Here is a 23,687-nt window from a genome sequence, read left to right on the forward strand (position 1 = left end):
TCGGACTACTATATCATATAGCTGTCATAGGAACGATAGGATAATTGGTGGGAAATAATGTGAAACAAATTATAGCTTTAGGACTTTTTGAAATATTATCTTATAATATTGGGAATATAAATTTTTATATTTTTAAGAATTTCGAATTCAATTTAATAAAATTATTGATTATTATTTAGAACTGCAAGGGTATACAAACTTCGGCTTGCCGAAGTTAACTTCCTTTCTTGTTAGTTATTCACATTTACATGTTGACATGCTCTATCGCACCAATTTTTCGGAGCTGTCGCCCGTCGCAACAGCATAAAGCGTCACAACGATCACTTACTATGATGGTGCTTAAGAAATATTTTGATGTCTAATCCGATGCGCTGTACCCAGTCATCATAGACATAGAATTTGTTACCCAATTTTCATCCGGCTCATCAGGATCAGCAACATTGCTCCAGTTGCCCCAGGAAATATTAATACAGAACAGAAAATGCATTCTGAGTGGAATGCAAAACGTCCCGGCGACAGGTACGGAAATAGGACATTACATATCATATTGCCGCAAAGTATCCGGATTTTGGGAAGTTCACGACGATATGATCAGACAAGGGCTAAAATTCACAGCACTTAAAAAAATGAATATATGCAAACCGGATAAATTAAATACGTGTCTTAAAATGTATTTATTTTTAAAAAGTAAGAATGTTGTTTTATTAAAATAAGAATGTTTTATCAATTTGACAACCGCTGTATTACTTAAAACACCTAATTTAATAAAGTATAATTTAAAATAAATAAAAAAGTATAGTGGACAAAATGTGTGAAATGTGGCGAAAAACAAAAAAACAGACAAACGACTCCATGAAAATTTTTTTGAATAATTCGACTTTTTGGTGGTAAAAATATAAAATTGGCATTTTTTTAATTTTTGAGTTTTTTAAAATTGTAAAGGGTGGACAAAAAAAAAGCAAACGATTCCATGAAAAGAATTTTAAAAAAGTCGACGTTTTGAATTTTTTTAAAAGTGGTGAAAAACTTAAAATTTGCTATTCTAAAGTTTTGAGTTTTTCAAAATGCTAAAGGGTGGACAAACTGATTTTCGAAATTTTTTTAAATTGGATATTTTTAAAACTGGACGTGGACAAAAAAACTAAAAGGTGGACAAACAATGGACAACCGATTCCTATTTTCAAATTTCAAAAATATCATTTTTCCGAAACAAGCTTCAATAAGCTGAATTCCACTACTAAAATTTGTTATTGAAGTAGTATTAAATGTATTTTGATCGCGGAAGTGACTCCCTTCCACTTCCGCGATCCAAATGCGATATTGTTTATTGTTTCCGAGATCTCAGCGTTCATACAGACGGACATGACTACATTTACTTTTAGATAATAATCCGTTTACAAATAAATTAAAATTAATTCGCATCTCTTAAGCGCGACATTCACCACACATGGCAGGACATGTGACGGTAGGTAGGTACTACAGATCATTTCAAACTGCGGTCTATGTCAAAGCATTTTTTACTGAGCTTGTCATATATTTACAACAAAGCGATTGTAACAATTTTACAAAGTCGTTAAAGACAGGTTTTAGTGTGGCATTCTGCTGAAAGAAACTTGCGCTTCGCAGGAAGTTTGAATAATCATGCCTAATACTGACTTTAAAAATTTTAAAGTTTCCGACATCTCTTTGCTGCTTTGTTGACCAAATTGTACGTTTCTTAAGACTGTTTATGTATTTCCTTTTAACTACATTTACCAGCTCAACAAAAATTGCAATACATATCAAAAATTGTTTATCCCCGCGCTGTTCAATTTATCATTTGTGACTTATAATGACGACGAGGTCTAAACCTCGCTGTTTTTCCAAAATGGCAGATTTTCCCAATGGCAAAATGGTGGCTCTAAATTTAAAAGAACTCCGGCAACCGCCGTTAGAAATCTTATCATTTTCTATCCTGACTGAGTCCCTAGGCCTGCTGGAAAAGGGGAATAGTTTTCTTCCAACATAATCATCCTAATTCTACCAGTGGGCAGTCGGCCAAGAGGAACGGTGACCGCAGCGAGGAACAACTCCCCCGCGACCAGCTACCCGGCCGCTTCTTAGTTACCGCCACCGTTCGGGGTTGACCTGCGCCCACGAGCCTAAGGGCATGATATGGATATCCCCTTCAACTGGACGGCTGCATGCGATCACGCTCACATCCACTGGGGGAATATCTTTATCATTTAATTTATATAACCTGAGACATGCGAAAACTAAATCCCCCTTAGGACAATTGCTTTTCTTTTAAATTTTAGTTTTGAAGCATTCCATTTATTTCCAGGGAAAAACCAATTTTTTTAAGAATGACATGATGAGAAATGCAACAGACGATGAAAACCTTGCGGTTCTTTGCTTGTTCCGTTTTGTCTTTTTTATTTACTTTTCAGAGTACTGTTTGTTCGGCCCATGTTTGCTTCGATTACAGGCTACAGGCTACGTTCAGCAAACATATTATAATATATTACAACGAAGTTTACATTATTGTAACAAAACAAAATTTAAAATAACAAATATAAAAGAAATTTTTGTTGTATTTCTAATAACATAAACTATTTTTTTTTTTAATTTTCGTCGTTAGAAAGGTATTTTGAAATACTAAATACTCCTTTTAAACACGATTTGTCTTAATACCACCATTTAAAAGTTGTGGTCGATAGTTTTTCTTTATTTACATTTTTTTTTAGCCTTTTTAAATAAAATGTTAATAAAATAAAAAATCCTTTTAATCAGTGAGTATGTATAAAAAACATTGAAAAATAAAGTTTTTTACAACATTTTCAATTCTAAAAAAACACGTTTTCTTTTGCTATTTTTTGTTGCGCATAAAAAAAAGAAATTTTTTTTAAATTATTTTTTTAGCGGCCATAGCCACACATGTGCTGAACATGCCCTAATAATTTCCAGGCGATCATACAAGTTGTTTTTATACCCTTGCAGAGGGTTTAATGATTTCAGGCAGAAGTTGGCAAGTCAGTGAAGGAAACGTTTCCGATCCCATAAAGTATATATATTCTTGATCAGTGTCACTAGACGAGTCGATCTAGCCATGTCCATCTGTCCGTCCGTCAATCCGTCTGTCTGTCCGTTTCTACGCAAATTAGGTCTCAGTTTTGAAGCTACCGGGCAGGTAGTATATAAGTTGAAACCAGCCGGAACGGATAGCTATATCTTATAGCTCCCATAGGAACTATCGGGGGAAAAATTAAAAAATATATATATCTTCGGTGTTTTTTAACATATAACCTTCTAAGCTTGGAAAGAACACTTTTTAATTAGTTCTGAATTTCGAATTAAATTTTATCAAAATCGGGAAATTAGTGGGATAATATAATTTTACAAAAATATTTCACTGAAAAAGGCACAGTTTCAAACAACAACATAAGAAAATGTGAGATATGGAGTATAACTATATCTCATAGTAATTTTAGAAATTATCGAAAAGAAAGAAAGGAAGTTAACTTCGGCAATGAATATAATATGAAACTGAAAATTATAGCTTTGATGCTTTTTGACATATAACCTTCTAAGCTTGGAAAGAACATTTTTTAATTAATTCTGAATTTCGAATTAAATTTGATCAAAATCGGACGACTATATCATATATCTGTCATAGGAACGATCGGAAAAATGGTGGGAAAATAATATATAACAAATTATAGCTTTGGTGCTTCTTGACATACAACCTTCTTAGCTTGGAAATTAGTGTGAAAATAATATGAAAAAATTATCACTGAAGTCAGCAACAATACTTACAAATTTCACATGATGGTACTAAAGTTGATTATGTCATAGAACTGTAAGGGTTATAAGAAATAATCAACTATAACCCTTGCAGTTCTAAGAATAATCAACTTTAGTAACATCATGTGAAATTTGTAAGTATTGTTGCTGAGTTCAGTGATATTAAAAATAAATTATTAGATCGACTCGTCTAGTGACGCTGACTAAGAATATATATACTTTATGGGGTCGGAAACGTCTCCTTCATTGCGTTGCAAACTTCTGACTGAAATCATTATACCCACTACAAGGGTATAAAAAATGATTTAAAGAAAAACACATTTGAAAGTTAAAGTATAAATAGCGCCAAGTTCGGGTCGCATTCCTTCTCGGCACAATAATTTTGTGACGGAGTCGAATATGGAAAAATTCTATACCACATACTCTACATAAGTTTAAGATATACATAATTTAAGCAATAAAAAAAGTTGATTTTTTCGACCTAGACACTGGACGACCCCCTTTAACAAATAAATAATTGTGATTAAAAATTATCGTCTACAATACTAATAATTTTTTTTTTTATTTTTATATTTTGCAGAAGACGTCGACGAAAGTATTGAGTGCATTTCACCAAAACTTCTTAATACAATGAGCACTGATGTTGCCAAGTTAAAAGCTAAGCATGGTTTAGACTCTATACCGAAGAATAAATTAACCCTTCTTATAAACTATGCAATGCGAAACGTTTATTTAGCCAGGAACTATTTTGCTGGACCGGTAAATATTTTTTACACTGTTATCTTAAATTAACAATTAACCTTTTCTTTATTTGAAAACCGTTGCTTAAGGTATAATGGTTTCAGCCAGAAGTTTGAGGGAGACGTTTCCGACCCCTTTATAATATATATTCAGCATCACCAGACAACTCGATCTAGCCATGTCCATCTGTCCATTAAACTAGTCTCTGAGTTTTAAAGCTATGGGGATGAAACTATTCCAAAAGTCTTATTTCTATTGCAGGTAGTATATAAATCGGAACCAGCCGGATCGGACAACTATATCTTATAGCTCCTATAGGAACTATGGAAAATAATTTTTTTTAAATATATATCTTCGGTGTTTTTTAAATAAGACTTTAAAAATTATATCTTTCGTGTTTTTTTTTTAACGTTTAACCTTCTAAGCTTGGAAATAACATTTTTTGAACAGTTCTGAATTTCCAATTTAATATTATTAAAATTGGACGAATGTTTTATAAAGCTGCCATAAGAGCGATCGGAAAATTGTTGCCAAAATAATATGATACAAAATATCACATATGACATATTGTCTTATAAAATTGGGAATATCACTTTTTATATTTTTTAAGATTTAAAAGATTTAATTTTGAATCAAATTTAATACAAAACGGACGACTCTAACATAAAGCTGTCAAAGAAACGGTCAGAGGAATAATGAAAAAAATTTTTTTTAAACATCACTGAAGCTAGCAAAATTCCTTAAAAATTTAATATGGTGTTACTAACGTTGATTATTTTTTATAACTGCAAGGGTGTAGAAACTTCGGCTTGCCGAAGGTAACTTCATTTCTTGTTTTCTTTAAAAACACACAAAATAAAAGTGAGAAAAATGGTGAATAGGTTTTTATATATTTCACGTTTCAGTCAGTTTCAATTGCCCACAGAACCGCCAAAATTGATGTTGAGTTCAAAGTAATAAAACTGAGAAAACACGTTTAATTATTTGATTTGATTGATTTATGAAAAATTCTATGAATAACTGTTTTTTTTAGCCGAAAATATAACTCGTAGAATATTATACTTTCTACTAAATAAATACATTTTCTTAATTTTTTTAGACTCGGCACGCTTTATGAAAATTGTACAGAAATACAAGCATATTGAATAGCAGCGTGTCATTATCTTAAATTTCCAGGACCTTCGAGTAGAGTTTGGATATGCACAAAAAAAGTGAATGCAAGGTTAGGTGCTCTGAAGTGGTCTAAGTGGCCATTTTTTTCATTATTTACTTTGAAACAGCTATTTTTACAAAAATATGATGTATACCAAAAGTTGAGAAATCTCTACGCTATACACGTTAAAATTTTATTTGAAATCGTTAGAGCCGTTTTTGAAAAATCAAAAAAAAAATCTATAAAAATTAAATAAAAAACTTTGGAGCATAATTTTAAAACGGTGGTATTTACCCAAATCCTGTTTAAAAGGCGTACTTAGTATTTCGAAATACCTTTCCAACAACATATAGCACAAGCCTGTAGCTTCAGTAGTTCACAAGATTTTCGTATAAAAAATTTTGCTATTTATAGCTGTTATTCGCCAAACTAGTTTTTCCAAAAGTGGTAGACATAATGTTTCTTATACTGAGCTAATTCGAGAGGACGTCGAAAATCTTGCTATTACTTTTGACAGTTAAGGTGTCACGCGACGCGTGTTTTAATTAAGAATAAAAACTAGGTTGATAGCGAGCGGTAATTATTACCACCGGCCCCACAGATAAAATTTCCAAATTTTAACTTTTACACTTCACTCTCCCACACCAATGTATTTTTTAAAGGCTTTGTCTGCAATTCTTTTAGATTTTCCAATACCTTTCGATTGATGTATCATCGTTCGATCGTTTTCTGATTTAGTTTCCTAAAATCGATAAGGAGATGTTTTTTGTTGCTATTTTCATCCTGGCCTTTATTTTCTGTTAATTCCGTCTGCTAGAAATTAGAGTGGATCTGTCACGTTTTTTTTTTTGATCAATCGATAGGTATTGATAAGACAAATACATTTCAGCTAAAATTTTTTGTATCATAAAAACTGAGGGCGCTACGGCTTTTCGCAAGTAATGGGAATAAAAATGCGGACTTTTGTTAAAAAAGTTTATTTTAAATTTTGTTGAGCTTTTAGAGGATAAGTCCACAAAACGTATCTCTGGTTGGTTTTAGATAATTTTTCGATGCACCTGTATTTATTGTCGAATCGATTTCCCTACAATCCTTAAGCTTACATATTTTTTGGTTGGTTGTAAATCATTTTCGAATTCTTCCATATTGTCTTGAGCATTATTGTCATAGTCATCAGTGTATTCACATATTGTGATATTCCCTTTTTGCCTGTTAATCGGGGCATTTCCCTTACATCATTTATAGGAATATGTCGTCTGCCGGGTCCGCAAGAAATGATCGACTTTCATTGGGAAAAACTTTGCTGCCTTAAGCTAGCGTTTACACAGTTACAATTTTGTTTTTTTTTTTTAGAATTTTGGCTTTGCCGCCAGATTGGATTTTGGGGGTTGGTGATTTTTCGTTGGTGTGCCGTGAAAAGGTGGCTGCTAGGGCGGCGTCTTTTGATCCTCTAGCCCTTAACCCATTTATTTGTTCTGAGGGTTCTAAGATTTTTATTTAAATGCTTAATATTGTTGGTTAAGTGCTGTCTAAACAGTCACCTTGAACAACTGCTTCCACTGACCGGTCAACGTAATATATTCTTCTAACTCATTATCTTTGTTGATATTAAATTTCCTATAAGCTTTTAATAACTCCTCATCTGATTCCTCAAATGTATTATTTGCAATAGCTTCCATTTCTTATGCAAAACCGTCTTCTCTAGTGCTATCTGGATCTGAAATCTTATCTCTCCAAAAATATTGTTTTTTTCACAACATTTAACATAGATTACTGTAAAAAAAAAATGTAATTCTCAATCCACAGGTAAAATGAACGGAAATAAATTTCATATTTATTTTTGGGTATAGTTGATAAAAAAAAATGTTTTACTCTTTAAAAGTAATATTTTATGGTCGGCTCAAAAAAAATTGACACGGCCACCAACCGCTCAGCACTGTGGTGGCCACAGTTATCATGCTAGTACTTTTATTTTTTCTAGAATGTATTTTTCTCATTATTACCTTTCGATTGACCTAACAAAATGTTTGCCACACCCACTTGAACGCTGCCAAAATGCTAAAACGCTTGAAACTGTCTGACGCCCACATAACATATACCGAAATAGGTGGTAGGTGGCGCATTCCAATATTTCTTTGATGCTTATATAGCTTCAGCGCCCTATGGCGTCACTATCGTGTAGTGCATTCTCGTAGACGGCTACTGTCAAAATTTCAGCCGAATCGGACTCATAGTTTAGTTTTGACTGCGTGTAGAATCGAACGTGTCTGCGGATTTTAGAAGAATGCAGAAAGAACAATATCGGTCTGCGATTCGATTCTTGTTTTTGGAAGGGAAATTGCGCAGCTGTCGGCTGATAGGTGCCGCGTTTGCTCACTCTGGACAACAAACCATGAGACCACTTCAGAGCAGGTGTGATCTACATCTACTACCTGGACAAGGGCAAAACGGTCACAGGGCGTACGATGACAAATTATTGGGCCGATTCGCCGACGAATTGCAGAACATACGTAAAGTGCCCTTTCATCATAACAACGCACCGGCTCACACTTCCGCCCTCGCCAAGGTCAAATTGGGCTACGAACTGTTACCCCAACCATCATATTCTCCAGATTTGGCTTAGTGTGACTTCTTTTTGTTTCCAAGCTTGAAAAAGTCACTCGCTGGACAGAAATTTGCGTCGAATGAGAAGGTCGTCGCAGCTACTGGTGCATAGTTTTTTTCAGACGTGTTAATGAAGTTAGAGCATCGCTGGGCAAGTGTATCGAGGTAAAAGCAGATTATGTTGAGAAATAAATCGCCACTTTTCCAAAACTTCGTATTTTTAAAGCTAGTTTTTTTTTTTGAGGTATTTTTATTTTGCTTCCTTAAGCTAATCGGGTATTTGAGAGTCGAGGCACTCGACTATAGCATTCTTTCCTGTTTTTAATATTTTTACGAAAAGTCCACTTAGATTTTTACATAATTTCCGTTAAAGATACTACTTTTGGTTTTCTCGTTTTCCATGCTAACTTATGAAACAAGAAAGGAAGTTAACTTCGGCAGTCCGAAGTTTGTATGCCCTTGCAGTTATAAAAAATAATCAACTTTAGTAAATAATTTTTTCATATTATTTTACCACTAATTTTCCGATCGTTCATATGGCAGCTATATGATATAGTCGTCCGATGTTGATAAAATTTAATTCGAAATTTATAACTATTTAAAAAATGTTAATTCCCAGCTTAGAAAGTTATATGTTAAAAAACACCGAAAATATATATTTTTTTAAATTTTTTCTCGATAGTTCCTATGGGAGCTATAAGATATAGTTGTCCGATCCGGCTGTTTCCGACTTATATACTACCTGCAATAGAAAGAAGACTTTTGGAAAAGTTTCAGACCGAGAGCTTTATAACTGAGAGACTAGTTTCCGTAGAAACGGACAGACTGACGGACATGGCTAGATCGACTCGTCTAGTGACGCTGATCAAGAATATATATACTTTATGGTCGGAAACGGTTCCTCCACTGCGTTGCAAACTTCTGACTGAAATTATTATACCGTCTGCAAGGGTATAAAAATAAAAATCAATTGTAATCGTCCTATTGTTACGAGTGATACATCAATAAAGAGGTATGGCAAAAACTAACAGGTTTGCATACTAAGACTTTCAGAAAATCATTTGGTTTGGAAGAAAAGGTAAATGTGAAAATTTGATCTGATCCGGTTGGAATAATTTAATTACATCCCGCTATTACCGTAGTTGTCTTTTCACTTAAAATACGGATGTTAAAATCGGATGCTCCGTAAGGTATTTCGAAATACTTTAGAAAATAATTTATCTAATACGACTGTTTATACCCGTAACATGTGAAGTACTGAAGCTACAGGCTTTCGTCGTTAGAAAGGTATTTCGAAATACTAAGTTCGCCTTTTAAATACGATTTGTCCAAATACCACCGTTTAAAAGTTATGGTCGATAGTTTTTCTTTAATTAATTTTTTTTTAGCCTTTTTAAATGAAATGTTGAGTTGTATAGCTCTTGGGATTCCTTAACTTTTGACATAGGACACATTGTCCTAAAAAGTCTCGTGTCAAAATTATTAATCAACAAAAATGACCACATTTACAAGTTCAGATCATCTGATCATCAGATCACCTTCTGAGCATTGACCTTTTTGTATACATATCCAAACTCTTTTTGAAAATCCCAAAAAATTTAAGATAATGTTAAACAGCTTAATAGAAGAAACTTTGATTCTACCACTTTTGGAAAAAATAGCTAGTTTGGCGACAAAACACTTATAAATAGCTAAATTGTGTATACCCGCAACTTGTAAACTACTAAACTTACGAAATAATATGCACGCTTTTTAAATACGATTTGTCTAAAAATTATGGGCCTAAGTATTTAATTTATATTTTTTTATCTTTTTTGGATTCCTCAAAAGCCGCTCTAACGATATTGAATTTTTAAACCCTTGCAGAGGGTATAATGATTTCAGTCAGAAGTTGCAAACGCACTGAAGGACCCCATAAAGTATATATATTCTTGATCAGAATCACCAGACGAGTCGATCTAGCCATGTCTGTCCATCCGTTTCTACGCAAACTAGTCTCTCAGTTTTAAAGCTGAAGTTTTCCCAAAAGCCCTCTATCCATTGTCCGAATCGGACAACTATATCTTATAGCTCCCATAGGAGTAATCGGAAAAATAAATGTTAAAAAATTGTATCTTTAATATTTTTATACCCGTTACTCGTAGAGTAAAAATAAAATATCGCTTTGCTGCTAATTATAAGCATTTCAATATCCTTTTGCTCCCTTAAGCTGAGTAACGGGTATCTAATAGTCGAGGCACTCAACTACAGCGTTCTTCCTTGTTTGTTTTAACTCGACTCGTCTAGTGACGCTGATCAAGAATATATATACTTTATGCGGTCGGAAACGTCTCCTTCATTGCGTTGCAAACTTCTGACTGAAATTATTATACCCTCCGCAAGGGTATAAAACCATTTCACCTTGTAAGTTTAGTGCAGGGTCCAAACGTTTAAAAAGTATAACGCTGCATACATATTTCAAATGATAATTCTCTCTCTGTACTAAAGATACGGTGACATTTTGACAAATCGTGTTTAAAAGTCGTACATAGTATTTCGAATAACCTTTCTGACGTCGTTAAGCATAAGCCTATATTATATTAACAAGGATGTGTCGGACGGATATACAAAATGTTGCTAATTATAGCTGTTTTCTCGCAAAACTAGCTAGCTTATTTCAAAACTGGTAGAACTAATTTTTTTTTATATTTATCAATAAAAGAACGTTTTGGGTAAAACTGATAAACAATCTTGCTTTGCGTATTACTTTTGAACGGTGCATCCAATTTTGATAGTTGAGGTGTCATTCGACGCAATCGAACGAAACCATCGGACTATTTTTGTAGATTTTCATTTCTTTGTGTGTACATAGATGTGGCCTTCGCACACCCTCCTGGTGCGCTTCGTCACTGCGTGGACTGCTGTCCACAGTGATAAAAGCTAGACTTTATAAACACTCAAGTATAATTTACCTAATGCTACGTTTATCTATTACAATTCTGACCTCTATCATAATTACATTTCTTGTTTTAAGAGTGATCTTTTTGTTTTTCAATTCTTCTCTTTTTCGCACTAATGTTATTAAAAAAAGCAATCCATGGATCAAACAAATGGATCCATTACTGTCCCATTGTTCTAAAAACGAAAAAAGCTGATATATTAAATAGATATATTATAGTAAATTATCGTGGCTTTGCCAAACTTTGTTTCTTTCCCTAACTTATCCAAAAAAAATTATTATATTATATATGTTATAATATCCCCTTATTAACATAAAATCCAAATGGTTAATTGGTTTTAATAATTAAATTTCCAAAACTTATAATGCTACAAAGGCCATATATCTGCAGCCATAAAAAAAACAGTAACTATATATAAGTACAGGGCAGATCTCGTTGCTTTATAATAATTATTATCACCAATACGAAATGTTAGTTGTTTTTATAAAATTATTACGGCTGTAAACAATTAAAAAATACTGAAATATTGGTCGAATTTTCGTTATTTAAAAAAATTGAGGACTTCGCCTTTCTTATGCATCATTTCATCTACAGTTAGCTTTAGGGAGAGAGATATAAAAGAAGCAATGCAAGATTCTAAGAAGGACCTACCTAGAGTTCCAACGTAAATTTTTTTGTCGAACTTAGGGGGGCTATGACAAGATTTTTTTTATTGGTTTATAGATAGATTTCTAGGAGAGCAATACATATCAGTACCACTTTTATTTATTTTAAACTTTTATAGTTTTTAAGGTCACACTACAGACAGACAGACGGACAATGATTCTGATCAATAATTTATGAGCAAATTATTAATATTATTTATTTGGAGTTTTTGACATGACGTTACAAGATGATGATGTGATCAATACGTCACTTTATCCAAAACGTTAAATTACCCTACTCTTTCCCACTTTTGACGAAGTGGTGATTTTTTCACCGACTATATCTAAGTTAAGACGTTAAATAATATTAATAAAATAAATGCAGAGTTTATATCTATATATATAAAAGAAAGTCGTGTTAGTTACACCACTTATAACTCAAGAACGGCAGAACAGATTTGGCTGAAAATTGGTCGGGAGGTAGCTTAGAGCCAGGAGACGGACATAGGATACTTTTTATTTCGTTCGACAGCGTTCCTCTGTGACTTGACATGAAACGTCAGTCACTATAAAACGTGGTATAACAAAAAAGAATCAGACTTGGAATAACAAAACGCAAATGACAGCTATGTAATTGACGTAAAATGACAGCTATGTAATGACGTATGGATGACAATTTGATATTTGTAAGAAATCAATATTAAAACTATTTCTATTAAATAAATAATAAACAAGTGGATTGAAGTATTACTACAAGAAGAATACAAAATACTGCAAATGAAAGGTCTGAAGAAGAACAAGAAATTGCACGTGAACAGCGCCGCAATAGTATGGCTCGACTTCGTGCTTCTCAATCACGAGAGCAAAGTGAAGCAGCCCGTGAAACAGCTCGGTTGGCAATGCAGAATCGTCGAGCGAACAACAGAAGTCAACAAATAGATAATTTGCGACGCAAAACAAGATATTTAGCTGATTTGAATCGAGCTGCGTTCCGATTCGATTGCAGCAATGATTACAGCTTGCATCCTAGCGTTTGCATTGGGCAAATGGACGTTGTTTGCGAGTATTGTGGTGCATTAAAGTTTCCCGGAGAAACGCCTGGATTATGCTGCGTTAATGGTAAAGTGAAATTGCCAGTGTTGACTCCGCCACATGAGCCATTGTATTCATTGCTTTGCGGCGAAACACAAGAATCACGCCACTTGCTTGCAAATACTCAAAAATACAATAGTTGTTTCCAAATGACGTCATTTGGGGCAGAACAAAGTTCGCCGGGTCAGCTAGTATCATATAAAAACTAATTTTAAGATTTTTTAAACAAATATATAAAAAATTATAATCTAATAATAAAGACTGCAAATTATTGGATTGGTGTTATTATTAGGGCAACTGATGAATTAAGTTCTTAAAATTAAATTTTAATATTTAAAAACATACCGTCAGTCCTGTGCTTAGTTATACCTTTAGACTTTCTCACAGCCAATTCTTTTTTAGCATCCTTCATTCGACGTCTTTGATAAATGACATCCCGATACCACTGTACCAAATAAAAATGTCGAGCATAGTCCCAGATTAAATTCTCTTCTTGAGCATTCACAGCTAGAAAATCGAGAAGTATTTTTTGTAGAAACTCTGTTCTCCGCTCCTCGGGATGCAATTTAAATTGATCCTGCAAATTATACTACAGTAAGATACTTTAATAAAATTAAAAGCCAAAGTTATTACTTACAACATTTTCTATAAAGTCTCCCTCCTTTTCTTGTTCTACTTTTATAGACTTTATCATTGAATCAATAATGTTAGCCTTACATCGAGATTCAACTGTGTCCTTACGCAATCGAGCAGCTACTATGCCAAGGTAATCCAATGAAACTAAGCGAATACTTTGTTCTATACCTTTATCAGACACATACCGGACCAGCATTGTTCCCAAAAGGGAAAGTAACAATTCAGATGCTGGCCATTCAGGCTTGTTTACGGTGGCTAGTAGATCATGAATAAAATTTTCAAAAAGTGGTCGAAAATCAGTTTCATTGGACCTTGATTTGCATTTATTTAAAAAAGTGGTCAAAAAATTTCCACCAATACTGACAGCTACATCATACTTTTGTAAAACCAATATATCCTGATGTGGTTTTACTGGTTTTTTATCTCCACCTGAAATAATTTCGTTTATAACAACACTCTGTTGAGACTTATTACTTAATTTTCCGTTATTACAAAGTGAGTCTGGTAGAATGGTAGCACATTGAATAAGTTGTAGAACAAGTGCTGTAACCATTTGTATATTGCCTCCATTATTTGTAAGTTTGTATGGCCGAAGGTTTTTTTTTGATGAAGGTAAGCGATCAATTGATGTCAAAATATCTCCTAAGATACTGTTTCTAATTTTATCGTATCTTTCCTTTCGAAATATCTGAAAAAATATGATTTCATTAAAAGCAGATAAATATTAATGGATAATTAAGTTCTATTGTTTTCATACTATAAAGATTAATATCAATATTTGTATCGAACGTTTGCTGGATTGGATGATGGAAATTGTCCAACAGGTATACTCTTAATCAGAATCACTAGCCAAGTCGATATAGCCATGAATGAATCCGTATGAACGCTGTGATATCGGAAACTATAGCAACCACAGTTTTGATGCTAGAAGATCAAATTTAACTGAATGCACTAGACTACAGAACAAATATCGTTTTATCTAAAACAAACGCACACTTTAACGTCCTCAAATCTCTAATGAAGAAAAGCTATTACGACACAACCAAGTAATGACAAATGAATTCAAGTATGTGAAGCGGGCCTTACAGATTTGAAATTTATGTTCTTCAGGTCGTTTATCCCGACCTAACGCTACTTTGCGTATACATTTTTTAATGTCACTTTTCCAAATAAATATCAATATTTTTAAAATTTGAAAATAGAAGGTGGTTGACAACTTCTGTCAGATTACTATTGCTTAATTTACCTACACTTGTGAATTGTAGAAAAATGTTTGGTACTATTCTTATGCAAAATCTTATTAGAGGTGGTATTGATTGTGTAGAACTTGTAACCCTGTTCCTGTTAGACTAATACGAAATTATTATCCCCTAAACAGGCCAAGAAATACAGCAAATTTTTGTCTGCACGAGCCCTTTCAGCCGTTTAGTTCTATGTGATAATTCTAACTAGCTTTATCATTTAATTTGCACTTCAACTTATATTTTAGTATTAAAAACTAAAATTTAGCTCATTTGCTTCATTCTAACTTGTGGCTTTTTTTCATTTGTGTCCCGTCTCGCGAACTCTCATTTTCTGATATTGATTGTGTAGAACTTGTAACCCTGTTCCTGTTAGACTAATACGAAATTATTATCCTCTATACAGGCCACGAAATACAGCAAATTTTTGTCTGCACGAGCCCTTTCAGCCGTTTAGTTCTATTTGATAATTCTGATAACTAGCTTTATCATTTAATTTGTACTTCAACTTATATTTTAGTATTAAAAACTAAAAGTTTTACTCATTTGTGGCTTTTTTTCATTTGTGGCCCGTCTCGCGAACTCTCATTTTCTGCTTAAATTGATAATACGGCTCGCGTGTAACAAGCACCTGCTTTGTGGACATTGTGCTCGAAGTGCATCAACGACCATCATATAAGCATACGACAGATTTAGCCTTAGCCCCGTCCGACTTCTTTTCCTCGACTGAAATTTTCACTCCGTGAAATCCGTTTTAGCACAATTGAAGACCTCAAATGAAATTCGGCACGGGACTTAAAGGATTAGTTGATCAGTCGTCTGACGATTTGAAATACAATTCAAAAGGTATCGCGAAAACTAAAAGAATTGCATTGGTTAGTTACCTCAACCTTTTAAATTAATTGAATTTTCAATAAAAATATGCGTCGAATGACACCTGTCTAAATCGGATGCTTCGTTCAAAATAATAAGCAACACAAGATTTTCGGGGACCTCTCAAAATGATAATTTTATTTTGTTTGTCAGTATGTACCAAAACTTTATTTTAGAGTCCAGAAATTCTAGACTATGTTAAACAGCTTAATATAAGGAAACATTCTTTCTTCCACCTTTGGAAAAACTAGCTAGTTTGGCGAGAAAATTCTAAAAATATTTACATTTTGTACACCAGTTACTTATGAGCTACAAAGAGCTCATAAGATTTCTTGTGTTCGATATGGGAGTTATTCTGTCAATCCTTCGCATTTTGGGCTTAGTGACTATATTATAAATTAAATAGAAGTTTGTATTTTTATATTTATAAATTACTCAGATCGACAATTAAACAGATAACTAATCGCTAGAAAACCTGAAGGATTTTACCTAAAGATAACTATCACTAACTTAAAAACGTTTTTGAACTTAAGCCACTTTTTATTATACCTTTGCAAATGATTTCAGTCAGAAGTTTACAACGCAATGACGTTTCCGACGCCATGAAGTATATATATTCTTTATCACCATCACTAGAAAAGTCGAGACATTTCCGTCTGTCCGTCTGCTTCTACGCAAACTAGGCTTTTAGTTTTATAGCTATCTGCCAGAAAAAAGTCTTCTTTTTTTGCAGGTAGTATCGGACAACTATATCTTATAGCTCCTATAGGAATGACCGAAAACAAAATTTTAAAAATATATATTTATGATGTTTATATATATATAACCTGCTATGCTTGAGAATAAAATTGTTTAAATAGTTCTGAATTTCGAGTTAAATTTTATCAAAATTAATTATAAATAGGCCGGTAGGGATAATTACCCACTCTATCAGGTGTCAAATGAAGCCGTTTCACGCCAAACTAACTACTTTCTCCCAAAGTGGTAGAACTAATGTTTCTTATTTTGAGTAAAGGGTATAAAAAATGGTGGTGTTTTTATCATAAAACCTCCTGCGCTTGGAAATACAATTTTTTGATTAGTTCTGAATTTCGAATTTAATTTAATAAAAATCGACGACGGAAATAATGTAAAACTATTTTTAATTTACTGAAGGTAGCAACAATCTTTAAAAATTTAACATGGTGTTACTAACGTTCATTATTTCTTATAACAGCAAGGGTATACAAACATCGGCTTGCCGAAGCTAACTTCCCCTCTTGCTTTTGTTTTAACTATATTAGGCAGGTGTTTTTCATGTGTGTTTGCGCACAAGTCAAGTGTTAACAAGCATTATTATAGCTTGCTATCCGAAATGTATACACCATTGCAGAGGGTATAAAATTTCAGTCAGAAGTTTGCAACGCAGTGAAGGAGACGTTTCCGACCCCATAAAGTATATATATTCTTGATCAGGATGAACACTGAGATCTGAGAAACTATTAAAACTGGAACCGTAAGACTTGCAGATTCCTGGGCTTCCTAAGCAGCGCAAGATTGTTTCAGCGGGGTGCCCACAATCCGAGAAATTCTGTAGCGCCTACAGTTTTTATAACTGAAACGTATATGTCTCATCAATACCCGACTCGACTCACCAAAAAAAGTGCCACGCCCACAAATGGTCAAAACGCTTAAATCAGCCGGTAGATAGCGCCCTAAAATGTCGCTTTGGCGCGCATATATTTTCATTATCTTTTTGCTCCCTTAAACTGAGTTACGGGTATCTGATAGTCGAGGCACTTGACTAAAGCGTTTTAATTTCCGACCCCATAAAGTATATATGTATATTCTTGATAAGCGTCACTAGTTGAGTCGATCTAGCCATGTCCGTCTGTCCGTTTCTACGCAAACTAGTCTCTCAGTTTTGAAACTTTCCCATAAGTCATCATTCTATTGCAGGTAGCATACGAGTATAAGTCTGAACCAGCCGGATCGGACATCTATATCTTATAGCTAACATAGGAACTATCGGAAAATTAGTGGTAAAATAATACGAAACAAGCAAGGAAGTTAACTTCGGCATGCCGATGTTTGTATACCCTTGCAGTTATACGAAATAATCAACTTTAGTAACACCATGTGAAATTCTTAAGGATTGTTGCTGACTTCAGAGATATTAAAAAGAAATTATTTCATTTTTTTAGACCATTTTTTTGACATCTATATGTTAGAGTCGTCCGATTTTGATAAAATTTAATTCGAAATTCAAAACTAATTTAAAAATGTTATTTCCAAGCGTAGGAGGTTATAAGTTAAAAAACACCGAAGATATAATTTTTTAATATTATTTTACCACTAATTTTCCGATTGTTCCTATGGGGGCTATACTAAATAATCGTCCGATTTTAATAAAATTTAATTCGAAATTCAGAACTAATTAAAGAATGTTATTTTCAAGCTTATAAGGTTATATGTTAAAAAACACGAAAGATATAATTTTTATTTCATGTTTACCTGCTAATTTTCAGATCGTTCCTATGGCATCTATATGATATAGTCGTCCGATTTTGATAAAATTTAATTCGAAATTCCAAAACTAATATAGGCGACTGATTTGGATAAAATTTAATTCGAAATTCAGAACTTATTTAAAAATGTTATTTCCAAGCGTAGGAGTTTATATGCTAAAAAACACGGAAGATTTAATTTTTTCATATTTTCCAACTAATTTTCCGATCGTTTCTATGGCAGCTATATGATATAGTCGTCTGATTTTCATAAAATTTAATTCGAAATTCAAAACTAATTTAAAAATGTTATTTTCAAGCGTAGGAGGTTATAAGTTAAAAAACACCGAAGATATAATTTTTTAATATTATTTTACCACTAATTTTCCGATTGTTCCTATGGGGGCTATATGATATAGTCGTCCGATTTGGATAAAATTTAATTCGAAATTCAGAACTAATTTAAAAATATTATTTCCAAGCGTAGGAGGTTATATGCTAAAAAACACCGAAGATATAATTTTTGTACCCTTGCAGAGGGTATAATGATTTCAGTCAGAACTTTGCAACGCAGTGAAGGAGACGTTTCCGACCCCATAAACTATATATATCTAGCCATGTCCGTCTGTCTGTCCGTTTCTACGCAAACTAGTCTCTCAGTTTTAAAGCTATCGGGCTGAAACTTTTCTTTCTGTTGCAGGTAGTATATAACTATATCTTATAGCTCCCATAGGAACTATCTTATAATATTGGGAATATACATTTTTATATTTTTAAGAATTTCGAATTCAATTTAATAAAATTATTGATTATTTTTTATAACTGTAAGGGTATACAAACTCGACTCGACTCGTCTAGTGATGTTGATTAAAAATATATATACTTTATAAAATGAAAGATTTTTCGACTAAAAAGTCGGGTCTTGGGCTTTAATCTTTGCCATTTGATTAAATAAACTTATTCTTTGTTTTGCAGGAGGACGAAGAGGAAATTGTAGATGATGAAGTTATTGAGAAAATACTCAACGCCATGGATGCCTGCTTGCTTATTTGTAACATTTATTCTACAGTTAGCGACTTAAAATTTTTGCAAGAGGATAATATAGCACACATCATAAAATTTACACAATTTCAACTACGTGAAACAATATTTCCTCTTAATGACCCGGTTTACACTGTAAAAAGTGCAAAAAAAAACCACACCCGTAAAAAAATTAAGTCACATCATGCTCACAATAGAAGTCTTCAGCTATTTTACTCGAAAACTGTAGAGCTTTTAAAGGTATTTGTGGCACTTTTTGATAAATGTGTTTTCGTTGATACCATAGTTCTACCATTGTCAACGTTGGCTATCGAACCATTTTTTGTTGACAACATTGAAACGCTGCAATTTGTATGCTTGGAACTCGTAACAACAGTAAGTACCCAATATTTAAGCAAATATATATCCAGACTAGTTTCGAATTTCTTGACAAGAACTATAAGTGTCGAAGCACATTTCAAAGCTAACGTAATATTAACAAGAAAGGAAGTTTACTTTGGCAAGCCAAAGTCTATTTAATCAACTTTAGTAACAACATGTACAATTTTTAAGGATTGTTGCTGACTTCAGTAACAAAAAGTGAAAAAAAATTATTTCACTTTTTTTATACCCTTGTAGAGGGTACTTTTTTAGTCTAGCACCCTCTAGTGGCGCCATTTATATGTTAACTGGTGCGTTAGAATCTGCTATTGTTTATCGACTTCCAGTAAAAATTTCATGACATTTCATGCGCCAACCAAAATCCGTGATCACCGAATATTCCATCGAAACTGTGCGTGAGTTCATAAAAAATCAGCAGAAATCATCATTGAAATTCATGGAAATAGAATTGAACATCTCCAAAACATCGAAAAGGTGTGTGCACGGTTTGTTTCGTACAAATTGACTGACGACCAACAATTGCTCCGAATTCAACATTCGTAGGACATCATTAAAGAGGCAAAAAAAAGACCATAACTTTCTTTACAAGATTGTGACAGGTGATGAAACGTGGTGTTTTCAATATGATCCCGAAAGGAAACGCCAGAGTCCTGAATGGAAGGCGCCGGACAAGCCGAAACCTAAAAAATCGCGCCTGAAGAAGTCAAAAGTGAAGACAATGCTGATTTGTTATTATGACTCTCAAAGAATTTGTTTCCCCCGGCCAAAACGTTAATGCGGTATTCTATCTTGGAGTTTTGAAGCGTTTGGTGCGCCGCATTCGACGTGTTCGGCCCGAATATCGCGAAGATAGAAGTTGGCGTTTGTTGCAAGATAATGCGCCGTCTCATCGATCGACGCTTGTGTCCGACTATTTGACGAAAAATGACATTTTAACCATCAACCAATTCCCGTATTCACCTGATATGGCACCATGCAACTTCTATCTTTTCGGAAAAATGCTTTTGCCGATGAAAGGAAAGTGTTATGCAGACGTAGAGGCCATACTGGATGTCATACCGGGCAACGAGCTAAAACACTCGTTCCACATGCTTTTGGACCGTGCAAAACGCTGTATTAAAGCAGAAGGAGACTATTTTAAATAAAATAAATTGTTTTTTCCGAAAAAACTATTTGTTCTGTCTTTTTTTAAGTTCTGTTTACTTTGGAACTCACCTTGTAGTCTCTCAGTTTTAAAAATATCGGGCTGAAACTTTAATATATAAGTCGGAACAAGCCGGTTCGGAAAACTATATCTTATAGCTCCTATAATAATAATCGGAAAAATTATTTAAAAAATATGAGAAAATTATATATTTGGTGTTTTTTAACATATAGCCTCCTACGCTTGGAAATAACATTTTTTAATTATTTCTAAATTTCGAAATTAATTTTATAAAAATCGGACGACTATATCGTCAGGCTGACATAGAAAATATCCGAAAATGAGTGGGAAAATAATATGAAACACATTCTTTTTATATAGAGGGTCTTAAAATTTCAGTCAGAAGTTTGCAACGCAGGGAAGGAGACGTTTCCGACCCCATAAAGTATACACTGCTGATCTTAGGTTAGACGCACTCACTTTTATTTTAAATAAAATGCTATATTTATAATATTGTTTATTCTAATTGTCCAAAAAGATTTTCTTATCAGAGTTCGAATCTTGTTCGAAAAATATGTGCTCACAGCTGGTTGATTTGCGAAAAAATAACTGTACATTCGAAGATTCCAGAAAGTTCTATTGCAATCACGCGTGTTTTCGGTTGGTCATTGAAATAGAAGCACTTCAGATTTCTTTGTCTTTCGTAAACAAGTGCAGTTTTTTGTGTTCAGAAAATATTAAAAATAAACAAGTAAATTGTTTTAGAGCTATATTTAAAGTAAAAATGGGAAAAGCTGGTGTTATGAGCTTATTAGAACGTCAAAAAGTAGACTTTTTTCACTCGCAAGGCTTGTCCAATCGAAACATTGCCAAAAAGATAAGTCGCAGCTCCAGGACTGTTGATAGATATTTAAAAGATCCAGAGAAATATGGAAACAACTTTAAGGGAAAAAAAGAGTACTATCTGAAGAAGCAGTTCGCAAAATTGTTAGAATTGCATCAAATTCGGCCAAGTCCGCAGCTAAGATCAAGGAATTAGCCTGAGTAAAAGCAAGCCTTTCAACTGTTCAGCGTACAATCAGAAATTCAGAACACCTAAAGCGTCAAAAAATCAAGAAAAAACCTCCTCTGAATGCAATACGCAAAGAAAAACGGGTTCAATTCGCAAAGGAATACATGACGTGGAATGTTTAAACAGACACTCGGCCTAATGATTGGCGTTCTGTTGTTTTTACTGATGAAAAACGTTTTAATTTAGATGGCCCCGATGGTTTTCAATATTATTATAAAAGATGAGATATATTTAAGTCGCCACCACAGCCGAGAAGGTGGAGTAATGGTGTGGGGTGCCATCACGTTTTATGGAACAATTGACTTGATTTTTATCGATCAGAAGATGAACGGCGATCGCTTGAAAACATTGTTGAAGTCCGTATTTCCAAAATTAAATACTTTCTTTGGACCAATTCCTTGGATTTTTCAACAAGACAATGCTTCTATTCATAACGCTCGAGTAGTAAAGTCGTTTATTTCGAGTCAGAACTTTAATATCATGACCTGGCCACCATATTCTCCAGATCTTAACTTAATTGAAAATGTTTGGGGCAGGCTAACGCGGAAGGTATACGAAGGAGGAAAGCAATACGAAGATAAGGAAACATTAACTGCAGCTATTAAACGTGCTTGGAGCGAGATTTCGTTGAAATACATAGATTCCCTGTATTATTCTATGAAGGATATATGAAGTTATGACTAACAAAGAAGGCAGTACTCATTACTGAAATGTTTTATTTTTTATTTCTAATAAATCAAATATTAACACCAACTACAAGTTTAAGTTAAAAATAAGTTACTTTAAAAAAAATATATATTATGTATAAGTGCGTCTATTCTATTGACCAAGAAAAATGTGCCTTGTTTGAAGTTGCTTGAAGAAAATGTTTGAAAACACAACTTATGTTATATTTTTATAATATTTTGAATATTATAATTGAAGTATTATTAAATAACCAAGTTTTTTTCATATTAACTTTTTTTCAATAATCATAAAAATAAAAAATATAAATCAAATTTGTGTGGAAAACTGAGTACGCCTAACCCAAGGCCAGCAGGGTATATATTCTTGATCAGCGTCACAAAACGAGTCGATCTAGCCATGTCCGTCTGTCCGTCCGTTTCTACTCAAACTAGTCTCTCATTTTTAAAACTATCGGGCTGAAACTTTCCCAAAAGTCTTCTTTCTATTGCAGGTAGTATAGACGTCGGAACCAGCCGGATCGGACAACTATATCTTATAGCTCCCATAGGAACTATAGGGGAAAACATTAAAAAAAAATTATATCTTTCGTGTTTTTACCATATAAATTTTTAAGCTTGAATTTTCAAGTAAATTTTATCAAAATCGGACGACTATATCATATAGCTCCCATAAAAAACCATCGGAAAATTAGTGGTAAAATAACATTGAAAAATTATATCTTCTGTGTTTTTTAACGTATTTCTTCCTACGCTTGGAAATAACATTTTTTATTTGATTTTGAATTTCGAAATTAATTTTATCAAAATCGGACGACTATATCATATAGCTGTTATAGGAACGATCGGAAAATTAGTAGGAAAACATGAAATGCAAATTATATCTTTTATAAGCTTGAAAACAACATTTTTTAATTAGTTCTGAATTTCGAATTTAATTTTATTAAAATCGGTCGACTATATCAAATAGCTGTCATTCGAACAATCGGATAATTGGTGGGAAATAATATGAAATTAATTATAGCTTTGGGGCTTTCGAATTCAATTTAATAAAATTATTGATTATTTTTTATAACTGCAGGGGTATGCAACTTCCTTTCTTGTTTAATATTTCTGCAGCTATTAACAATACATACTTAAAAATTGAACATAATGTTACTAACAGTAACATTCG

The 23,687-nt window shown here is 33.3% G+C and overlaps 2 protein-coding genes across 14 annotated transcripts in view; one reads left to right on the top strand and one right to left on the bottom strand.

Annotated features, from left to right (window-relative positions):
- LOC108035838 (nipped-B protein) overlaps positions 1-23,687 on the top strand; it is a 136,522-nt gene that overhangs the window by 32,134 nt on the left and 80,701 nt on the right. For all 12 annotated transcript variants that reach the window (XM_044091400.2, XM_044091401.2, XM_050889715.1 and 9 more), the window contains 2 exons: positions 4,364-4,542; positions 19,168-19,608. In XM_044091400.2, the coding sequence (XP_043947335.1) occupies positions 4,364-4,542; positions 19,168-19,608 (620 nt within the window). The remainder of the gene's footprint in view (positions 1-4,363; positions 4,543-19,167; positions 19,609-23,687) is intronic.
- Positions 13,261-14,693, bottom strand: LOC122817974 (nipped-B protein-like). 2 transcript variants are annotated; one of them, XM_044091403.2, is made up of 3 exons: positions 14,085-14,280; positions 13,594-14,021; positions 13,261-13,533 (listed from the first exon to the last, which is right to left on the bottom strand). In XM_044091403.2, exons 1-3 carry the CDS (start codon positions 14,143-14,145, stop codon positions 13,276-13,278), a joined length of 747 nt encoding a protein of 248 aa, XP_043947338.1. In that variant the 5' UTR covers positions 14,146-14,280; the 3' UTR covers positions 13,261-13,275. The 2 variants fall into 2 exon arrangements, 1 of the variants encoding a protein (XP_043947338.1); XR_007764899.1 differs by adding an exon at positions 14,679-14,693 and having other exon boundaries at positions 13,283-13,533; positions 13,594-14,280.

The sequence above is a fragment of the Drosophila biarmipes genome, unplaced genomic scaffold (assembly GCF_025231255.1).
Source record: "Drosophila biarmipes strain raj3 unplaced genomic scaffold, RU_DBia_V1.1 ptg000005l, whole genome shotgun sequence".
In the NCBI taxonomy this organism is placed as follows: domain Eukaryota; kingdom Metazoa; phylum Arthropoda; class Insecta; order Diptera; family Drosophilidae; genus Drosophila; species Drosophila biarmipes.

Bases quoted from the DNA above. Each gene is read 5' to 3' on its own strand.
- LOC122817974 (XM_044091403.2), bottom strand. From the start codon at position 14,145: ATGGTTACAGCACTTGTTCTACAACTTATTCAATGTGCTACCATTCTA. The intron at 14,022-14,084 runs GTAATAACGGAA...AAATTATTTCAG, and splicing joins CATTCTACCAGACTCACTTT to GTGGAGATAAAAAACCAGTA. The intron at 13,534-13,593 runs GTAAGTAATAAC...TATAATTTGCAG, and splicing joins GAGACTTTATAGAAAATGTT to GATCAATTTAAATTGCATCC.